Raw genomic sequence first — 20,468 nt, forward strand, 5'->3', positions numbered from 1 at the left:
TGATCTCCAGGAAGCCCCTGCAAGGCTCTCCATCAGCCAGATTCCTGATTGAGTTCCACAGTCAGTGCTGTCTGGAGTCTTTTCTAGTACATGTTCTAGGAAGGGTGGAGTTTTTTGTGTTTTGCTTTTCATTGTTAATGATTGTAATGATTTTTGACCTAGGAAAGAAAAACTTTAACAACATTCTAAAGCCAGGCATGGTGTGGCACAGACCTATAATCCAAGCAATTTGGTAGGAGGAGCAGGAATTTTAAGGTTAACCTTGGCTATGTAATTTGAGACCAGTCTGGGCTCCGAAAGCTTTTGTCTTTAAAATAGTCTGACAAGGTAGTTGGCTATCACAACTCACTAACAAAGTGTGTGTGCGCTCTGTTTTCTTTTTCTGCTTTTCGAGCAAGACAATGTAAAGTTGAGTGGGTAGGAGGGTAAGGGAAGATCTGGAAAGAGTTGGGGAATGGGAAAGAATATAATCAAAATATATTGTTTGAAATTCTCAGAAAATTAAGTCTTAGGGATTTATTTATTTTTAATCTATCAACTGGAGAAATGGCTGTTTCAGAACCTCAGTACGATCCCTAGGGAACAAAGAAGTTAGCCAGGTTACAGTAGTGCTTGCCTTCTTCCTGACACTAAGGAGGCAGAGGTAGGCAGATTTCTGGGAGTTCAAGACCAGCCTGGTTTATAGAGCTAGTTCCAGGACAGCTAGGGTTACACAGAGAAACCCTGTCTTCAAACAAACAAACAAACAAACAAACAAAAAATCTGAGGCTGAAGAAATGGCTTTTAAGCCACCTGGTGTCCTAGGGAGAGATGACTCTGGTTTAGAGCACTGGCTCCTCTTCCAGAGAACCCGGGTTTTATTCCCACCACCCACATAGTAGTTCACAACCATCTATGCCCCCAGTTCCAGGAGAACTATCCCACACCTCCTCTGGCCTCCACACACACCTGCCACACAAGTGGTGCACAGAGATATACATGAAGACAAAACACTCAAGCACATAAAAAGTAAATTTAAGTCTGGATATGGTAGCATGTTTATAATAGCAGCACTTGGAGATGGAACCAGATAAGGCCTCCGAGCTCACTGACCAGCCAGCCTAGCCAACTTGTCAAGTTCCAGATGATAAGAGACTGGAAGTGGGGGTGAGGAGTGTGAGGGGAGAGGGTGAAAGGGGTGAGAGGTGAATGACAGTGAGGAACTTGACAGAGGAAGGTTGTCCTCTGGTCTGCGCACACATGCATGCATATATACATGAATATACACATAGCAGAATACGCAGGCTTGGGATGCACCGTAGTAGGTAGGGTACTAGCCCAGCATGCAGGTAGCCCTAGGTCCCATTCGCAGTGCATAAACTAGGCACAGTGGCACACACTTTTTTTTTTTTTTCTTTTGGTTTTTTTGAGACGGTTTCTCTGTGTAGCCCTGGCTGTCCTGGAACTCACTCTGTAGACCAGGCTGTCCTCGAACTCAGAAATCTGCCTGCCTCTGCCTCCCAAGTGCTGGGATTAAAGGCATGCGCCACCACACCCGGCTTTAAGTTTTTTCTAACAGCATGGAGTTTTAAGCCAATGTGGGTTACGTGAGTCTTTGTCTCAAAACATAAATAGTAATGGCTATAGAGATGTCTCAGTGGTTAAGAGGACTTGTTAACAGCCATGGTGGCGCCCACCTTTAATCTCAGCACTTGGGAGGCAGAGGCAGACAGATTTCTGAGTTCAAGGACAATCTGGTCTACAAAGTGAGTTCCAGGACAGCCAGGGCTACACAGACAAAAAAAAAACAAACAAACAAACAAAAAAACAGGACTTGTTACTCTTGCCAAGGACTCTCAGGTTCCATTCTTAGCCTCCATATCGTGACTCACAGGCTCACAGAACTCCAGTTCCAGGGGACCCAACTCTTTTCTCTGGCACCAGTCACCAACATGGTACACAGATATACATGGTGGCTGGCACTCAATATACAGTAAGTATAAAAATTATTAAAAATTAGCCAGACACAAGCTGGGCGTGGTGGCACAAGCCTTTAATCCCAGCATTTGGGAGGCAGAGGTAGGTGGATTTCTAAGTTCGAAGACAACCTGTTCTACAAAGTGAGTTCCAGGACAGCCAGGGATATACAGAGAAACCCTGTCTCAAAAAAAAAAAAAAAAAAAAAAATTAGCCAGACATGGTGGCACAGTCTTTAATTCCAGCACTTGGGAGGCATGAATGAAAGTTTGAGGCCAGTCTCAGGTAAACAGCAAGTTCCAGCCTGGCCGGACTACATAGGCCCCGTGTTACTCAGAATAACTCACCCCCCCCCCCAACACACACACACTGACCAAAGGCTGTGTGGTTTCTCTGTGCACCAGTGTACCGGGGAAGTCTATTTGACAATCTTCTTTTTCTCTTTAAAACATACTTATGTAGGAGGAGGCAGGGCTGCTGCTCTGGGTTGGTGATAGTAAAAAGCAGACCAACCAAAGAGCTATTTTGAAGGAGTTGTTGGTGACAAGACAAGACAATGACTGGCCAGATAGAGCCATGGGGATGACTTGGAGGTAAAAGTGGAAAAAGCCAAGATGGAAAAAAACCCAATGTTCTGAAACAATGCCAAAAATGTCTCATTCTCCAAAACTCTGAAGAAAAATAAATGTGTTTGTCAACAGATTATTCTCTTCCCCCCTGCAAGACCTCTGAATTGCTAAATTGATCAGCTTAAAGCAAAAAGTGCATGAGGCTCAAAGACTTTATTTCATATTAATGAGTATAAGTCTGCAAGAAAGAACTAAGCCGGCAGTTTTGAGCACGCATCTCCTTTACCACACAGCGACAGCTGAGTTTCATGTATCAGTAAAGAATTTGAAGTTTTTCCTCTCGTTTTTGTATCTTGAGAAATTACATCTCTGAAATTTCATGCCTGGGTGAATGTTCAAATAATAGAGAAATAAGGACAACGGGAAACAGGAAAGATGGATTGATAACGAAACTGCTTCCATCTGAGACTCAGTCTTCATGGAATTTTCTAGCTAAAAAGACTCATTTCTGGGAACAGGTCGGTTTGTAAGGTGCTTGCTGAGGACCTGGCTTCTATCTGGAGCATCCACGAAGAACACAAAAAGGTAATCTAGTGTTGACTGGGAAGTGGAGGCAGGGAGATCCTGACCAGCCAACCTAGCTTAGCTGGCGAACCCAGGTACCAAAGAGAGACAAGGTAGACAGTACTTGAGTTCAGCAGGCAAGGTGGCCTCTGGCCTCTGAGTTTGTCCATACAACTGCACAGCTACCTCCATCCCCCACAAACCTCCATTTTAACATCGTTTCTATTTATTTTAGTTTTTGTTGCATTGTTGTTTTAGTTTTGTGGTTTTGTTGTGTCTTGTTTTTAGGTTGGTTGGTTTTCTGAGACAGGTTCTCTCTATAAAGCCCCAGCTGTCCTGGAACTTGTTAGTAGATAAGGCTGGCCTCGAACCCCCAGAGATTTGCCTGCATCTGCCTCCCTAGTACTGCGATTAAAGGCCTGTGCCAACATGCCGGGCCCCACACTGTTTTTGAGACAAGATCTCGGGTATTTCAAGAGGATGTCAGACTTTCTGTGTAGATGAAGATGACCCTGAACTTGTTAATCCTCCTGACTCAGCCTCTGTCTGGGGTGCAGCTGGCAAGCCTGTACCTAAGAGGAAGAGGAGGTGTCACTGACTTGAAATACCACCAAGTAAAATGTGTGGGGGCCACAACTGTCTTATCTTTGTTTAGACTCTTTCCCTTAACAAGCCTTTTGGACATGAAAGCCAAACACGATTGAATATGCATACAGGGGGACACTGATGGGTGTTCAAAGCAGCACCAGTTTATTACATAGATTTTATTATATATGTAAGGTTGTATGTACCCTTGAAGCACAAGCATAAGGTCCTACTGTCAGGTGCTCAAATCTAGCCAGGGAGCTGGGACCAAGACAGCAGGAGAAAAGAATGAACTGCAGTATTCCCGTTCAAGAACCATGCGAGTCTGTCCAAGAAGGCAGGCATTTAACTTTAAGAGGTCTGAGGAATGAGAGGGCTTTGGGGCTGGAAGAGTGAGATGGGCTCGTGTCAAAGCTCCCAGGGTTACCAGGTGGAGGGTCAGTGACAGTCCCTGCAGGAGCATCCCCTGGAGCAGGAGGTCTAGGATAATGCCAGGGATAGGCTGCAGCCAGCTTGAACAGCATCTCCACTCCCACAGGTCACAGGTATGCTTCTCTTTGCTAAGTGGGAGGGAAGCTGCCAGAAAGGAAAAGTGGCTTGTGGAGTGATGGGGGCAGTCCTGGTTAGACCACCACATAGACATGCTGCAGGTGCAAATTCAAGCTCTGCTTATTCCTGGATTTGATGTGGATGCGGCAGGTGACTTTCTGGTGTGAAAGAGCTGGTGCCAGCCTCCTGGCACACCTCTATGGAGTTTATCTTTCCCCTTCACCTTTATGTGGGTTCCAGGAATTGACCACAGGTCACCTAGGTTTGCATGGTAAGTGCCTTTACCCACTGAGCCATCTTGAAGACCACCCCATTTTTTAAAAATTATTATTAAAGCTCTTTATTTTGGGAGGAGACACATGTCCCATGGGTAGAGAACAGCCTGTGAGAGTATGCTTCCCTCCTTCCACAGTGTGGGTCTCTGGTATAGAACTCAGGATGTTAGGATTGACGGCCTCTCCCTGCTGAGCCATCTTGTCAGCCCCTTCCCTTCTACATACACCATTTTAATTTTTTTTTTTTTTTGGTTTTTCGAGACAGGGTTTCTCTGTGTAGCCCTGGCTGTCCTGGAACTCACTTTGTAGACCAGGCTGGCCTCGAACTCAGAAATCTGCCTGCCTCTGCCTCCCGAGTGCTGGGATTAAAGGCGTGCGCCACCACGCCCGGCTCATACGCCATTTTAAAGGTGCTTAAAGTTTTGGGTGTTCTTTTAGATCAATTTATTTTTATATTATGTGTATGAGTGTTTTGTCTACTTATCACATCATATGTGCCTGTAGCGGTCAGAAGTATAGTTCAAGTGGTTCTGAGCCGACATGTGGGTGCTGAAAACTAAACCCCACATGAGCAGAAAGTGCTCTTGACCACTGAGCAGTCTCTCTACTCTTCTATTTTGTTGTGGGTTTTTTTTTTTTTTTTTGGTTTTTGTTTTTTTTTTCCTTTTGGTTTTTCGAGACAGGGTATCTCTGTGTAGCCTTGGCTGTCCTGGAATTCACTTTGTAGACCAGGCTGGCCTTGAACTCAGAAATCCCCCTGCCTTCTGGGATTAAAGGCATGCGCCACCACACCTGGTTTACAGGAATTTGTGTGTGTGTGTGTGTTTGGTTGGTTTTGCTTTTGAGAAAAGGTCTCACAAAGTATCTCTGGCTAGCCTAGTACTTGCTCTGTAGATCTGGCTGGCTTCAAACTTGGAGAGATCTGCCTGCTTCTGTCCCCAGAGTGCTGGGATTAAAAGCATGTGCTGCCACATCTGCCTTGTTTTATTTCATTTTTTAATGAGTTACTAAACAGTTGCTTCTCACCCCAGATTCTAAAAGACATGGCAAGGGGTAGGCAGAGCTTAAAGGTACATGGAAAGTCATTAGACACTACCTGGAAGGGAAGGGGAAGTGTGTACATAGGTGGGGTCCCCTAGCCTGCCTGCTCATCTCATCACCCAGTGTAGCAAAGGCAGGAGAAGGGCTTCAGTGTCGGTTTTCCCTTTCAGCCTCTGGCCTGCATAGCACAGGACGGGTGGGAAAACGAAGGAAACCATTCCTTAAACACTGCCAAAAGGGCTGAAGGGAGAAAGGTCACTCTCCGGTCCTCTGAGACAGTGGTGCAGGAGTCTACAGACTGGGGTGGAGGTGGGAGTGGGTACTCCTGGCTCCTTTCTCCTCAATAAGGAGAGGTTGGGGAAATTGTTCCTTAAGTCTCCAAAGATTTTCTGGAACGGGAGGGGTTTGGACCAACCAAGTATTGGGGTGCTGCTAGGAAGCGATGCAAAAGACACAACATGAGAGACTGGGGTGGAAGAGGTATCCCGACCCTGAGTCAGCCATCCTGCAGGGCTCTTCAGCGTTCCTGAACCTCCACCCTGCAACTCCATGAGCCTGGATAGAGCTAGGAGTCTTTTTTTTTTGGAGGGGGTGGGGGGTGGGGATGTTCGAGACAGAGTTTCTCTGTGTAGCCCTGGCTGTCCTGGAACTCACTCTGTAGACCAGGCTGGCCTCAAACTCAAAAAATCCACCTGCCTCTGCCTCCCAAGTGCTGGGATTAAAGGCGTGCGTCACAACTGCCCGGTTTAGGGCTAGGATTCTAAGGAGAAGATACTAAGAGGAGTTCCTAAGAGCTAAGTGAACAACATGGCATGTAGCCTCCTCCCAGGGCCTGCTTACCCCAACAAAGGCAGCATGCGGCTATCCCTGAGTCATCACGGTTCTTAGAGATGGGAGGGATCCTGGAATAACGAGCGCGCGTCTGTGTGTGTGTGTGTGTGTGTGTGTGTAGGGGAGACTTCAGGACCCTCCGTACCTTCAATCCAAATGCCAACTTGGCTCACCATGCCTATTTATATGCAAATCCCCGCAACACTTCAAATGCCTTTCAAGCTCACCTATCCCCTAACACGGTTGAGCAACAGTGGAGGGAACTGCTGTGGAAGCTATCACGGAGTGGGAAGGAGTGGCTGGAGAATAGTACTTTACTTAAGTGTGTGCCCCAGGGACAATAGGAGGTTCAAGGTCTGTAGAATCACTGGGAAGCCACCGAAGGTTGGGTTGGGGTTAAGGAAAGAGGTGCTCAACGCACTTATCAGAACTCACCGCAAGCCGCTCTCCAGAGACCCGGCCACTTCCTAACCTGGGAGAGGGATGCGGAACCCAGAGCGGGCGCCAGCGGGTGAACACGCGGGAGTGTGGGCGGCTTAGGGCGCTAGCCCACGGGCAAGTGCAGAAAGCGGCGTAGGCCGGGGTTGGGGACCGCCCTGGCGGTCGGGGGCGTGGCGAGGGCAAAGGGGCGCGGCAAGGGAGGGTTGGGGGCGATTCGGCAGCCCGAGGGTGTGGCTGTCAGTGGCGTTCAGCTAAGGTGGGGGCGGAGTTCCTCCAAGCTTTTAAAGCAGGCGCGCCCCTTCCCTCCAGGCTCCAGTGAGTGTCCCTGCACTGTTCCGAAACTTCGTAGTCCCTCCCAGGCCGGCACCCCACGACTCTGAGGCCTGCGCACGCGAGCCGCCGAGGATCCAGAACAGACCTCGCGGGTGAGGGCGCAACTTTGGCTGGAAGTAGCCTCACCCCGCACGGTTAGGAGCGCGGCGCGGCTCGCAGGAGTGTCGCCGGCTCCAGCTGCGAGCCGGCCCAGAACCACGGAGAAGCCCGGGCCATGGCCACGCCAGGCGTGTATGCCAGCGCCGGCCTCTCAGGCCTGGGTGGGCGAGAGGCTGTGCGGGCTTTGCGCCTCCGGAGGGGTTCGACCAAAAGAGTTCCGAATGTCAGGGCGCGCGCGCGCGCGCGCAGCTTGGGGCAGCCTGGGACACCGTGGGCATCCTGTCCGTGTTTGTTCTGCGTTCACGGTCTTGACACACACACCCTCAGCAATTGAACGAAAGATGTAACGTAGCCGGCGGAGGGGAGGGTTGGGAGCTCCGAAATGGGCAGGGTGGCGCTTCGTTGTCCTCAGCACCGGATTGCGTTCCGCCGCCTAGAGTTACGATTCATCAGAGCTGGGTGTATCCGGCCACTCACCTGCACGTGGGTGTGGTCTGTTTTCCTTAGCTACCGCCCCAAGTGCCTCCAAGTCCTGCCCATCTACTCACTCTCAGTGGCTGCAAATATGGACTACATCTTTTTCTCGTACAGGCCCATCCTCCCGTGCGTCCTTCTTGGCACAAACATCTCGGATAGTACACCCTCTCTGCCCCTTCTTTCCGGCATCGCAGGACACGGTACAACCCTGGGATAGAGGCAGTTGCTGGGTCGGTCCCCTGGGTGACCCCTAGGCCATTGAAGAGATCGGAAGAACTGCGTCTGAGATGGGCATGTGTGGCCCTTGGCAACCAGGGCAGATCTAAGGAGAGGCTCACCCCCACCTCAAAGTACTGGTCGAGGCTGGGCTGGATCCAGGGAGGAGGCGATTTCCAGTTGTCTTCCTCCAGAGCTGGATGGGGCTCAGTCAGAGAAGCCATGACCTGAGGAAGTATTCTTCGCTTCCCTTGCACGCATAGGAAGTCCATAGTAGACGGACTAAGGGATTTAATACCTTAGAATAAGGATGGTCTTCCCAGACACTGCAGGCTCCCCTACATAGTACTCTGACACCCACCACCATCACCTCTCGAAGTGGGCTTGCATGTGTTCCTAGGAAGGATGAGGAATCATCAGGCATGGGGTGAACTAAGGCTGTCCAGGGCTGGTCCACAGGTTTGGTGACTATTCTTTGGCTTCTTTTGTAGAAAACTGTCCTTGGGCCATGTCACAGAATGAACACTGTCAGGACTCTGGTGAATACTTCTCAGGTGTGTATCTAGAAAATCTGGGGAACTCAGCCTGTGTACCCACCAATGAATGCCAGGCAGAGCCACTTGTCCATAGCCCAGTGCTGGGGTGGTTAGCTCCCACCTGTCCGAAGGCTATGTGGCTTGCTGAGTAGGCAGCTGATGAGACTGGCTAAAGGCAAGCAACAAGAGGTGCGGAGGTTTTGGGAGGGCAGCTGGCTACCGGTACCGCTTACAGTTTTCTCCTGTGGCTCAGTATTCCCGGGCCCTTCATATCTGGCCAGCTTAGGCTATATGCTATACTATGCCTTGTCCTGTTGGGCCTCATGTGGTCCTGGAGAGAGAGGCTGCAGTTGTCCCTGCTTCAACTGGCTAGCTCCTTCTCTGCATTTGGCTCCATGCTGCTTATCTGTCTACCCTTTGTTTCTTTGTTTTGTCTCATTTGATTTTGTTTGAGAAAAAGAAAAAAAAAATCCTCATGTAGCCTGGGCTGGCCTAAAACTCCCCATGCAGCCAAATAAGAACTTGAATTTCCGATTATATCCAAATATTAAGATTACAAGCTTGTGCCACCAAACCAGGTTTACAGGGTACTGGGGCGTGAACTCTGGGTTTCATGCAGGTTAGGCACATATTCTACACACCGAGCTGCATCCCTAGCCTTCCCATGTTGTTTAGTAGCATGCATTTCGGCATCACGGATGTGTTTTTACCCAGATCCCCTGGGTGGAAGGGCTCTTTGGGTCAGGCTGGAAGCTGGCAGGTTATATTTATGTCTGTGCTACTTGGAATGGCATGGCAGGAGACCTAAGAGGTCTGAGAGCCAAGGTTAAGAAAAGGAAGAGAATGATGCATCAGGCTAGGAGTGGCAGCAGAAGCCAGACTGAGCCTGGCTGCTGCAGGAGCCACGTGGATTTACTTAATTTTAGCAGGGTGTCAGGCGTGGTGGCGCACGCCTTTAATCCCAGCACTTGGGAGGCAGAGAGGCAGGCGGATTTCTGAGTTCAAGGCCAGTCTGGTCTACAGAGTGAGTTCCAGGACAGCCAGGGCTATACAGAGAAACCCTGTCTCAAAAAACCAAAAAACAAACAAAAAATAATTTCGGCAGGATCTCACGTAGCCTAGGCTAGCTTCTCCATCACTATGTAGCTAAGGATAGCGTTGAGCATCTGAACCTCTTGCCTACTCAACAAGCCAGTGCTACCTGGATCCCCTCCCAGCTCAAGTCGTTTTAAATAAGGTAGGCCCACATTAAGGAGGATGGTTGCCATGGCCTCCACAATAGAGGCAGGGGGGAATTCTTTTGGCTCAATGATTCTCCAGGCCTGCGGGTGGGGTGATCACCAGGTCACCTCAGGATTTCTAGGTACAAGGCCTGGGATATTCAGAGGAAGCTAAAGGGCAGGGATGGAAATGAGTCAGGGTGAGTCACTGTCTGGCAGGTGTGGGCATGCCACTGACTTGTCCCTGTCCCTGTGCAGGTGTGTGCCAGCCATTAGTGGGGTCTGGATTACAACGGCCTCTTTCCTAAAAGTGCCCACAGATGTGGAGCTATATGGCAGTCTGAAAGAGGTTCTGACTATGCTGGGAAAGAGAACTCTCAATGAGCCCGATGATAACCCTGGAGGGAGAGACGGTCTCTCCTGGCTTACAGGACAAGAGTGGGCATGTCTATGGCCCTAGCTGTCTAGCCTAAGGAGAGATGGAGACAATCTAACTGACCAGAGGCACCAAGGCCTAAGGAAGGAATAAGAGGCTGGCCCCGGCTGTGATTTTTTTTCCAGGGCTACAGGGAAAGGGGGGATTTTCATGTTCTATAGAACCCTTCCTGCTGCATCTTGGAAAGGGAGAGCACAATGGAAGCCGACTCAGGAAGCCTTCCATCTTCCAGCTGGTTCACAGGCTTTCTTGCCTCCTGGGTCTTACTCAACTGCTAAGCTGAGTCTCAGCCTTGATGCTCTGCCCTCAGTCTTACCTGCCCTCCCTGGGAGGAGGGCTCTAAGCCCTGCACCAATGAGGCAAGGGAGGTGGGGGTGGTTGGGATCTGCTGTAGCTTTACATCCTTGGGGTTCCCAGCCAGAGAAAAAAGCAGCCCTTTTTTTTTAATTTTATGTTTGTTTGTATATATATATATATATATATATATATATATATATGTATATACATATATATATACACACACACACACACACCACTCAGAGCCAATACGTGCTCTTTATTTGAGCATGTATGTGTTTGTTTGTAAGTGCATGTGTATAGAAGGCCAGAAGAGGGTGTCGGCTCCCTTGGAGCTACAGTTAGCATTTGTGAGCGGCCCAGCCTTGGTGCTGCATGTGATCTGAATTCCTATCCTCGTGATTAAGCAGCCCGTGCTTATCTTAACCACTGAGCCATCTCACCAGCCCAACTTTTTTATATTTTGAAATAAGGTCCCACTAAAGTCCAGGTTGGCCTGGAGCTCGTGTCATCCTCCTGCCTCAGCCTCCTGAGCTTTATATAATAGGCGTGTGCTAGCCTGTAACTCTGTATGTAGACCAGGCTGACCTTGAACTCATACAGATCTGCCTGCCTCTGCTTCTTAAATGCTAGGATTAAATGTGCCACTTGACCTAACATTACTGTTTTTAAGCTGAAGGGTCAGACTAGTACAGACCCCTGTTTTGGTTTGGTTTGGTTTGGTTTGGTTTGGTTTGGTTTTTTTGAGACAGGGTTTCTCTGTGTAGCCCTGGCTGTCCTGGAACTCACTTTGTAGACCAGGCTGGCCTCGAACTCAGAGATCCACCTGCCTCTGCCTCCCAAGTGCTGGGATTAAAGGCGTGCACCACCACTGCCCGGCCCTTGTTTTGTTTTTTTTAAGATTTATTTTATATATATATACACACACTGTAGCTGTACAGATGGTTGTGAGCCTTCATGTGGTTGTTGGGAATTGAATTTAGGACCTCTGCTCACTCTGGTTGACCTGCTCTTTCAGTCCCTGCTCCCTCTGGCCCAGATTTATTTATTATTATAAATAAGTACACTGTAGCTGTCTTCAAACGCACCAGAAGAGGGCATCAGATCTCATTATAGGTGGTTGTGAGCCACCATGTGGTTGCTGGGATTTGAACTCAGGACCTTTGGAAGAGCAGTCAGTGCTCTTTGCCATGGAGCCATCTCACCAGCCCTGTTTTTTTGTTTTTTAAGATTTATTTATTTTGTGTATGTGAGTACACTGTCACTCTCTGTCACTGTCTCCAGACACCCCAGAAAAGGGCATTAGACCTCATGACAGATGGTTGTGAGCCACCATGTGGTTGCTGGGAATTGAACTTAGGACCTCTGGAAGAGCAGACGATGCTCTTAACCACTGAGCCATCTCTCCAGCCCCCAGAGTCCTGGTTCTTTTTTTTTTTTTTTTTTTTTTTATTTATTTATTATATGTAAGTACACTGCAGCTGTCTTCAGACACTCCAGAAGAGGGCATCAGATCTCGTTACGGATGGTTGTGAGCCACCATGTGGTTGCTGGGATTTGAACTCTGGACCTTCGGAAGAGCAGTCGGGTGCTCTTACCCACTGAGCCATCTCACCAGCCCCCCAGAGTCCTGGTTCTTAAAGTTGAAAGGGGTACAAACGATCATCTGGCAGGGGCTTCAGCTCTGTGAGCCAGCTACTACACTCAGAGTAGGGCCAGGCAGGACCAGCCATTCTGCCTCCCTAAAGCAAGGCTCTCTTCTTGACGGGTGGGAGGCCTTGTACCATCAGGGGGTGCACTCAGGAGATGGAGCAGGGGTACCTGCCTTGGGCTGAGAGCCCCTAAGGAAGCACTGATAGAGGGTCTCTCCTGGTGACAGCCGGCACTCAGGGATACTTCAAGAACAACATGGAGGATAACCTTGAAGTCCGGGAAGACAGCCTGGGGGATGAGGTCTTTGACACTGTCAACTCCTCCATTGTGTCTGGCGAGAGCATCCGGTTTTTTGTCAATGTCAACCTTGAAGTGCAGCCCTCCAAATCTGGTATGAGGATGGTAGATGGCCCACTGCTCTGCTGAGGAGCCCTGAGAGGGTGGGACAGCCTACTGAGCTCTCTTCCCACTCCTTTAGACATAGAAGCTGCAACTGGTGGCTGCGTGCTCTTACACACCTCTCGCAAGGTGAGGCCCACTCTCCAGGAATGTGCTGGGTCTCCAGTTGGGGTTCAAGAGATCTGGCTCCCTTACATCTGCTATGCTGTCCCCATGTTCCCAGGCGGTCCTAAACAGGGATCTCAAACTTGCCCTTTCTCTCCTGGATATGACTCCTGGTGGGCAGGGATAGTCATAGACCACTGTGGAGGGCAGGTAGGGGCCATCAAAACAAGGGTCTAACAGCCTGTGTGGTTCTGTACCTGGGGTCCCTACAGTATCTGAAATTGAAGAACTTCGAGGAAGAGGTCCGTGCACACCGGGACCTGGATGGCTTCCTGGCCCAGGCCAGCATCATCCTGAATGAGACAGCTACCTCACTGGATGATGTTCTCCGAACTATGCTAAACCGCTTTGCCCTGGACCCCAACCACGCAGAACCTGACTGTGACTTGGACCTGCTCATGGCTAAGCTCTTTACGGATGCTGGAGCCCCTATGGAGAGCAAAGGTAAGGCTGTCTCCCTGGCCTGCCTGGGGATGGCTTGGCTACAGCAGCTGACTCTCTCTCCCGTATTCTCCTCTTAGTCCACCTGCTGTCAGATACCATCCAGGGAGTCACTGCCACTGTCCGAGGGGTGCAGTACGAGCAGTCTTGGCTCTGCATCATGTGAGTTGCCATCCTACAACTAACCATGCCTGGTCCCCTACTGTTATCCGGAGCTAGTCCAGGTGTTTCATGTCCCTGGAGAAACTGGCCTTGACCCAAAGGACACAACTGTGATGGCATCTCCAATGTGGAAGACAAGATATGAGCCCCTTGTCCCATCTGATCTCCTATTTTAATGTGTTTGGGTGTTGTGTGTACACCATATGCATGCCACAAATGTTAGAGCTCCTGGTGCGTTGTAAGCTGCCTTGTGGGTACAGGGAATTGAATTCTGCTCCTTTGCAAGAGCAGCCAGCGCTCTTTACTGCTAAGCTGTTGCTCCAGCCCTCCTGTTGTCTGTTTCCCCTGGTAACCTCCGTCATGGGCTTGTCAGGGTGGCAGGAGCCTCTGCTCCTGAGGGTGGCAACTGTCCTTTGTTTTGGCTCTTCTCTACTGAGCAGATGTACCATGAAGACCCTACAGAAACGGCACGTGTGCATCAGCCGTCTGGTTCGACCACAGAACTGGGGGGAGAACTCCTGTGAGGTTCGCTTTGTCATCCTGGTGCTGGCCCCACCCAAGATGGTGAGTTTCAATCTCTAGTGCCTTGTGAGACAGGGCCCCAGGTTGCTCTGCCCTTTCCTTGGGAACATTGCTACAGGCCACCTCATACCTGCTCTTCCTGTCTGTTTGATGTGTCTTAGAGATGTTCTTGCAAAGTCCCTGTTGCATCAGAATTTCCCTGGAAATGCCCCAAAGATTGGCTTTCCTACTAAAAAGAAATGCTTTGTTATGATTACTGATTCAGGTGACTGGCAGTGTCGCTTGGTGGCAAGGCTCAGCATGTACAAGGTCCTAGATTCAAGTCCAGTATAATGACTATATGCATTGGGGCCATTCTTTGGCTGGCTTCCCACCAGCCTTCCTCCTTTAGGGTATGCTGGACAAGGACCTTCATTCCTTGGGCCCTACCTTTGTTGGGGCTGAAACTGGTCCAGTCTGGGAGTTCTCCCAATAAGGAAAAGGCTTAAAATCCTGAATGGGAACTGTAAGCCCCCTGCCCAAAGCCATAGACAGGCCTTAATAGTTAAACTTTGATTAGCTTCTGCTCCTTGTGTTCTCTATTGTTCCCCGCTGGGGATGGACCTCAGGGCCCTCACATACACACATAGCTGGGCAGGTGCTCCGTCACAGACCCACACCTCTACCCTTTGTTAGTTATTTTGAAACAGGCTGGAGGCTGGCCTTGAACTCCACATCCTCTTGGCTTCCCAGTGTTGACCTTCTCCCAGGACACCCACTTTTTTTTTTTTTAATTTGTTTAAAATTTTTATTTTATATGCATTGATGTTTCGTCTGCACTCCTATCTATGTGAGGGTGTCAGATCCCCTGGAACTGTAGTCACAGACAGCTGTGAATCACCATGTGGGTGCTGGGAATTGAACCCCAGGTCCCCTCAAAGAGCAGTCAGTACCCTCAACCGCTAAGCCATCTCTCCATCCCCAACAGCATCCACTTTTCATTACCTTTTTGATGACTCTGCCTGATTCTGGTGCAGGCTGCCTTCTCTGAATTTTCTGGGTACCAGGAATAGGGGGGCTGCTCCAGTATTCCTATAGATATGCTGCCTGTAATATTCCTGTGCTAGAAGAAAAGAGAGCACCTCCTGAATTACAGGGAGTGGCGCTGGCAGTGTGGCCAGAACAGTCACCTTGAGGAAATCAGGCTGCACCCAGCATGGACACACAGTAGGCACAATCCAGACTGTTGCTCAGAGTCTGACAGAGGGGCCTCCTGAGACTTGAGCAAGGGATTGAACAAGCCATGTGTTAGCTGTCACTGTGATGAGTAACTCAGAGAATCAACTTGAATAAGGGGAGATCTACTTTGGCTTGAGGTTTCACCCCTTGGCCGGCTGGAGCGGGACATCGTAATGGCAAATACTGTTCTGGAGGAACAGGTGCCCTCATGGCAGCCCAGAAGCTGGCTCTGGCTCTGGGGCAGCAGGCTGGTGTAGCGTGTGTGATGCTCTGAGTTTGATCCCCAGCACCTAACAGAAAGTGGGGGGATGGTCCTGGGACAGGATATACCCTTCTAAGGAGTACTTCCCAGTAACCTACTTCCTCAGCCCAAGCCTTCATTGTCATTTCCACTACTTCTCAGTCAATGCCGTGAAATTGTAACTGTGTCAGGCTGTGACTCCATAATGAGGTCAGAGTCCTCAGAACCCAGTTAATGCCCGCCCCCCCCCCCCCCAGTGACTACACCCATCAGCTGGGGTTCAAGCCTTTCAATACATGAGTCTTTAGGGGATGTTTCATACCCAGACCTTAATATTTGACCATGTCAGGTAAGAGAATAAGGTCCAATGTGCCTGGACCCCTTTCAGAGTCCGACAAACCGGAAGACACCAGGCCTGCTGAGACATGGCTAGGGATGTGTTGAGCTCCACTGTGACTTCTTGTCGGTGCTCAACCCTGGCTGTTGCTGCTCCTCCTCCTCCTCCTCCTCCTCCTTCTTCTTATTTGTTTTATGTATATGAGTACTCTGTAGTTGTCTTCAGACACACCAGAAGAGGGCATCAGATCACATTGCAGATGGTTGTGAGCCATCATGTGGGGATTGAACTCAGGACCTTTGGAAGAGCGTTCAGTGCTCTTAACCACTGAGCCATCTCTCCAGCCCTCAATCCTTCTTGTTAGGACAATGCTAGTGTCTGAATTATGAGAAAATACTAAGCAAGGCATGGCAGCTCATTGCCTGTATTCCCAACACTTGGGTAGCCAAGGTATGGAGAATGCCATAGTTCTAGACTAGCCTGGTCTACAGAGTGTGAGCCTATCTCAAACAAACAAAAAGGAAAGAAACCCACCAGATCCACAGTGGTTCTGGGGACTTGCTGGCCTAGGAGGAATAGTGACATAGTGACAAGGTGCATTAATGCCTGAGCTTATGGACCCAGCTGCCTGTGTGTGACTTCACTTGGCAAAGACAGGTGTCCTCTGCTGTGGGGCTGGAGGTGTACCTGTACTACCCATCCTCTGTCCACAGAAAAGCACCAAGACTGCAATGGAGGTGGCACGCACCTTTGCCACCATGTTCTCAGACATCACCTTCCGCCAGAAGCTCCTGAAGACTCGCACAGAGGAAGAATTCAAGGAGGCTCTGGTGCATCAGAGACAGCTGCTCACCATGATGATGCCAAGAGGCGCAGGGCACAGCATGAGCTCTCTCCATACTCACAGACACCCTCAGGTACAGGAGAGAGGCAGTGTGGTGGGAGGGACATGGGCCAACCAGGGCTAACTCGGTTTATCTTTTCTCCCAGCCCCCAAAATGCAAGGACTTTTTCCCTTTTGGAAAGGGCATCTGGATGGATATCATGCGCAGGTTTCCTGTGTACCCAATGGACTTCACCGATGGTGTGTGCCCAGCCAGAACTTAGCCTTTCAGGCCACCAGTGCCTGCCGTGCATTCCTGGCAAATGCTGTCTGTCTTGCATTCCTAGGCATCATTGGGAAAAGCAAGAGCGTGGGCAAATATGTCACCACCACACTCTTCCTCTACTTCGCCTGCCTCCTACCAACCATTGCTTTTGGATCCCTCAACGATGAGAACACAAACGGGGCCATCGGTGAGGGGCTGGGGTAGTAGGGATGTGCCAGGCAGGACCCTGGGCAGTGATGACCTCTGACCTTACCACCTCCACAGATGTGCAGAAGACCATAGCTGGACAGAGCATCGGAGGCCTCTTGTATGCACTGTTCTCTGGGCAGCCCCTGGTGATACTGTTGACAACCGCGCCCCTGGCCATCTACACCCAGGGTACAGTGGGGTTGAAATGGGAAATGGTCCCGGACCCCACCTCAGACCTGACTGTCCATCCTGCCCTGCTTGTATACAGTGATTCGAGTCATCTGTGATGACTACAACCTGGACTTCAACGCCTTCTATGCATGGACAGGCCTGTGGAACAGCTTCTTCCTTGCACTTTATGCCTTCCTCAACCTCAGTCTGCTTATGAATCTCTTTAAGAGGTGATTGGTCCTGGGCTACAGGGTCCAGAGATGTGGGTCTGCCTCATGCCAAAGCCCTATAACCCCAGGGTAGTGTGTTCTCCAAGAGGCGGAGGTGGGCTTTTTAGGAGTGGTCCCATTGAGCATTCTTTCATGGGGATGGGCTATACAGGAGTTCAGGGAAGCCACTAACTACCCATACACACATCTCGAGGCAATTAACCTCTTTGCAGGTCTACAGAAGAAATCATTGCTCTGTTCATTTCTATCACGTTTGTGCTGGATGCTGTCAAGGGCATGGTCAAAAGTGAGTCCAAGGCAGGTGTGCTGTGCATGCCTTTAACACTCTTTGGGAGGCAGAGAGAGGCAGGAGGATCTCAGACAGGAGTTTTCAGACAGCTAAGGCTGTCTCAAAAAAAAAAAAAAAAAGTGAGTAAGTGCTGAGAAGGGGTCCTGCTTGGGAGATGGGAGCTCTCAGCTGTTATCTGCTGGGGCAGAGGAGAAGGTATCAAGCTAAGATTGTTCTTCCCATGGCAAAGATGCTGTAGGAGCCGTGGCTGGCACAAAGCAGCAGCCCTATATGTTGCTGAAGGGGAATAGCCTCTCCAGGTACCACCAGAGATGGGGCAGAGGTGCCGGGCCAGGCATGATGGGGTGCAGGTACAGCCAAGACTTGGGAGACAAAAGATAGACATGTGGTGGCTCCTGGTTGACTGGGAAGGGCAGAGCTCTCTCCTATTCCTTCTGTCTCCCCTTAGAAGCCCTCTCTCCCTTTATGGCCCCTCCCCTCCCCCTTCAGTATCCTGACCTCCCTCGGGACACCCCTCCATCCTATATCTGTAAAGAAGCTAAGCTACAGCCTCTCAGATACCAGATGGCTTAGGCCTGTTGACCTGTCCCACAGTCTTCGGGAAGTACTACTATGGTCACCACTACCACACAAAAAGGACTTCCTCCTTGGTGAGCCTGTTGGGCATTGGCAGAAGCCCCAACAGCAGTCTCCACACTGCACTCAACGCCAGCCTCTTGGCCAGCCCCGTAGAGATGGCCACAACCAGCAGCCCCGGCAGCACACACTCGGGCCAGGCTACAGCGGTGCTCAGCCTCCTCATCATGTTGGGCACACTCTGGCTAGGCTACACCCTCTACCAGTTCAAGAAAAGGTAAGGTGACACCTTTGAGTCCAGTACTTAGGGGACGGAGGCAGGAGAATCTTAACTTTAAAGCCAGCCTAAGCTACATAGACTCTAGTTCAAGTAATGAGGGGGCTCTGGCACAGGGTGGGGTAAGAGGCAGCTGCCCTGGGCCATGCTGATGCGCCCACCCATGCTCTCCAGCCCCTACCTGCACCCATGTGTGCGTGAGATCCTGTCTGACTGTGCCCTGCCCATCGCCGTGCTCTCCTTCTCCTTCATCGGCTCCTATGGCTTCCAGGAAATTGAGAGTGAGTTGGGATGGGAGGGGTGAGCTGGGGGCGGGGTGTGGCTTTGCTCCCTAGGAACTGTGGGCCAAGCCTGTCCCCTGTTACAGTGAGCAAGTTCCGATATAACCCCAGCGAGAGCCTTTTTGAGGTGGCGCAGATCCACTCTCTGTCCTTCAAGGCCATCAGCAGTGCTATGGGCCTTGGTTTCCTGCTCTCCTTGCTTTTCTTCATTGAGCAGAACCTGGTGGCGGCCCTGGTCAATGCACCAGAGAACAGGTACTGAGGGCCGTGGGAGGGTGGGACCAGGTTCCAGACTTCTGACAGTCAACGGGCCTCTCTCCATGTGTGCCTACCTACCTACCTCAGGCTGGTGAAGGGCACTGCCTATCACTGGGATCTCCTGCTACTTGCCATCATCAATACGGGGCTGTCTCTGTTTGGGCTACCCTGGATCCACGCCGCCTATCCCCACTCCCCTCTGCATGTGCGGGCACTGGCCTTAGTGGAGGAACGTGTGGAGAATGGGCACATTTATGAAACGTGAGTATGAATGGGCCCTAGAGTCCCAGGGCAAGAGCCAGGTGGATCTGAAGGTCAGAGGGGCACAACCTTAGCCTGAATGTGAACTAGGGAAGGATGTGGCTTAGAGACAGAGGCTCAGAGGCCCTCGCTAGACCCACATGTAGCTCTGTGCTCTGGGACCTCACAGGATTGTGGATGTTAAGGAGACTCGGCTGACGGCGCTGGGTGCCAGTGTCCTGGTGGGCCTGTCCCTGCTGCTGCTGCCATTCCCTCTGCAGTGGATCCCCAAGCCTGTGCTGTATGGGCTCTTCCTGTACATTGCACTGACCTCCCTGGATGGCAACCAGCTCTTCTCGCGTGTGGCCCTGCTGCTCAAGGAGCAGGTGGGTGCCTGGACCAGGGAGGGGGTGTGGGAACACAACCACCATCCCTGACGGCCTGGCTGCCTCTTGCCCACAGACATCGTACCCACCCACGCACTACATCCGGAGAGTGCCCCAAAGGAAGATCCACTACTTCACAGGCCTGCAGATTCTGCAGCTGCTACTGCTCTGTGCCTTCGGCATGAGCTCCCTGCCCTACATGAAGATGGTCTTTCCCCTCATCATGATTGCCATGATTCCAATCCGGTATGACGAGGCTGGGCAGCTGTCAGGAGGGCTCAGCCTGGGGCTGGGCTCAGCGGGTGCCTGCTATAACCACCCACCACTCAGTTTACCTCTCTCTCTACTCCGCAGCTACAATCTGCTACCCCGAATCATTGAGGCCAAGTACTTGGATGTCATGGATGCTGAGCATAGGCCCTGACCTGCGCCACCCTCCCCATCCTTCAGGCCTGCTCTGTGGCAACATATGGGGAGGTATGAGCTGGCTGTGGCTCTGGCCCATCCTCATTGCTGTCTTGTAGCCTAAAGCCCCTTGGCACTGTGGTTTTCAAAGGTGTGTGCTCACTCCTCACCCTGTTAACATTCAGTTTGGGGTCAGAAACACTGTCGGGTGGGGCTAAGAAGAGTGGATATTCTTTTGATAAAAGAGTTGATGCCCAGGAGAGAGCCCATTTCCTTGATTGTATAAGGAACTCAGTTGTGCACATGAGTGAATAAAAGTCTTGTTTCTATGCTTTCACATGCAGTCGTCCTCCCTGGTACTCCTCCAGAGTTGGGGAAGAGCGATCAAACCTGCCGCGGGGCGAATTAAAGGGACCCATGTTGAGTAACCCTCTATCTGCTATCACCCCGTTGAAGGGCCACAGCAAGGGGTACATCCTGGGAACAGAGACCCA

At 50.7% G+C, this 20,468-nt stretch overlaps 1 protein-coding gene across 1 annotated transcript; it reads left to right on the top strand.

The window, feature by feature from the left end:
• Window positions 1–7,101: 7,101 nt before the first annotated feature.
• On the top strand, window positions 7,102–20,310 carry Slc4a11 (solute carrier family 4 member 11). The gene is made up of 21 exons (XM_021156219.3): window positions 7,102–7,236; window positions 7,835–7,920; window positions 8,428–8,490; window positions 12,305–12,469; window positions 12,557–12,606; window positions 12,855–13,086; window positions 13,164–13,245; window positions 13,686–13,809; window positions 16,277–16,480; window positions 16,554–16,647; window positions 16,734–16,859; window positions 16,937–17,050; window positions 17,130–17,262; window positions 17,475–17,548; window positions 18,146–18,404; window positions 18,579–18,685; window positions 18,772–18,940; window positions 19,031–19,204; window positions 19,374–19,569; window positions 19,646–19,815; window positions 19,924–20,310. Exons 3-21 carry the CDS (start codon window positions 8,445–8,447, stop codon window positions 19,991–19,993), a joined length of 2,589 nt encoding a protein of 862 aa, XP_021011878.1. The 5' UTR covers window positions 7,102–7,236; window positions 7,835–7,920; window positions 8,428–8,444; the 3' UTR covers window positions 19,994–20,310.
• Window positions 20,311–20,468: the final 158 nt, after the last annotated feature.

The sequence above is a fragment of the Mus caroli genome, unplaced genomic scaffold, assembly GCF_978045245.1.
Source record: "Mus caroli unplaced genomic scaffold, Mus_caroli_1 scaffold_2, whole genome shotgun sequence".
NCBI lineage: Eukaryota > Metazoa > Chordata > Mammalia > Rodentia > Muridae > Mus > Mus caroli.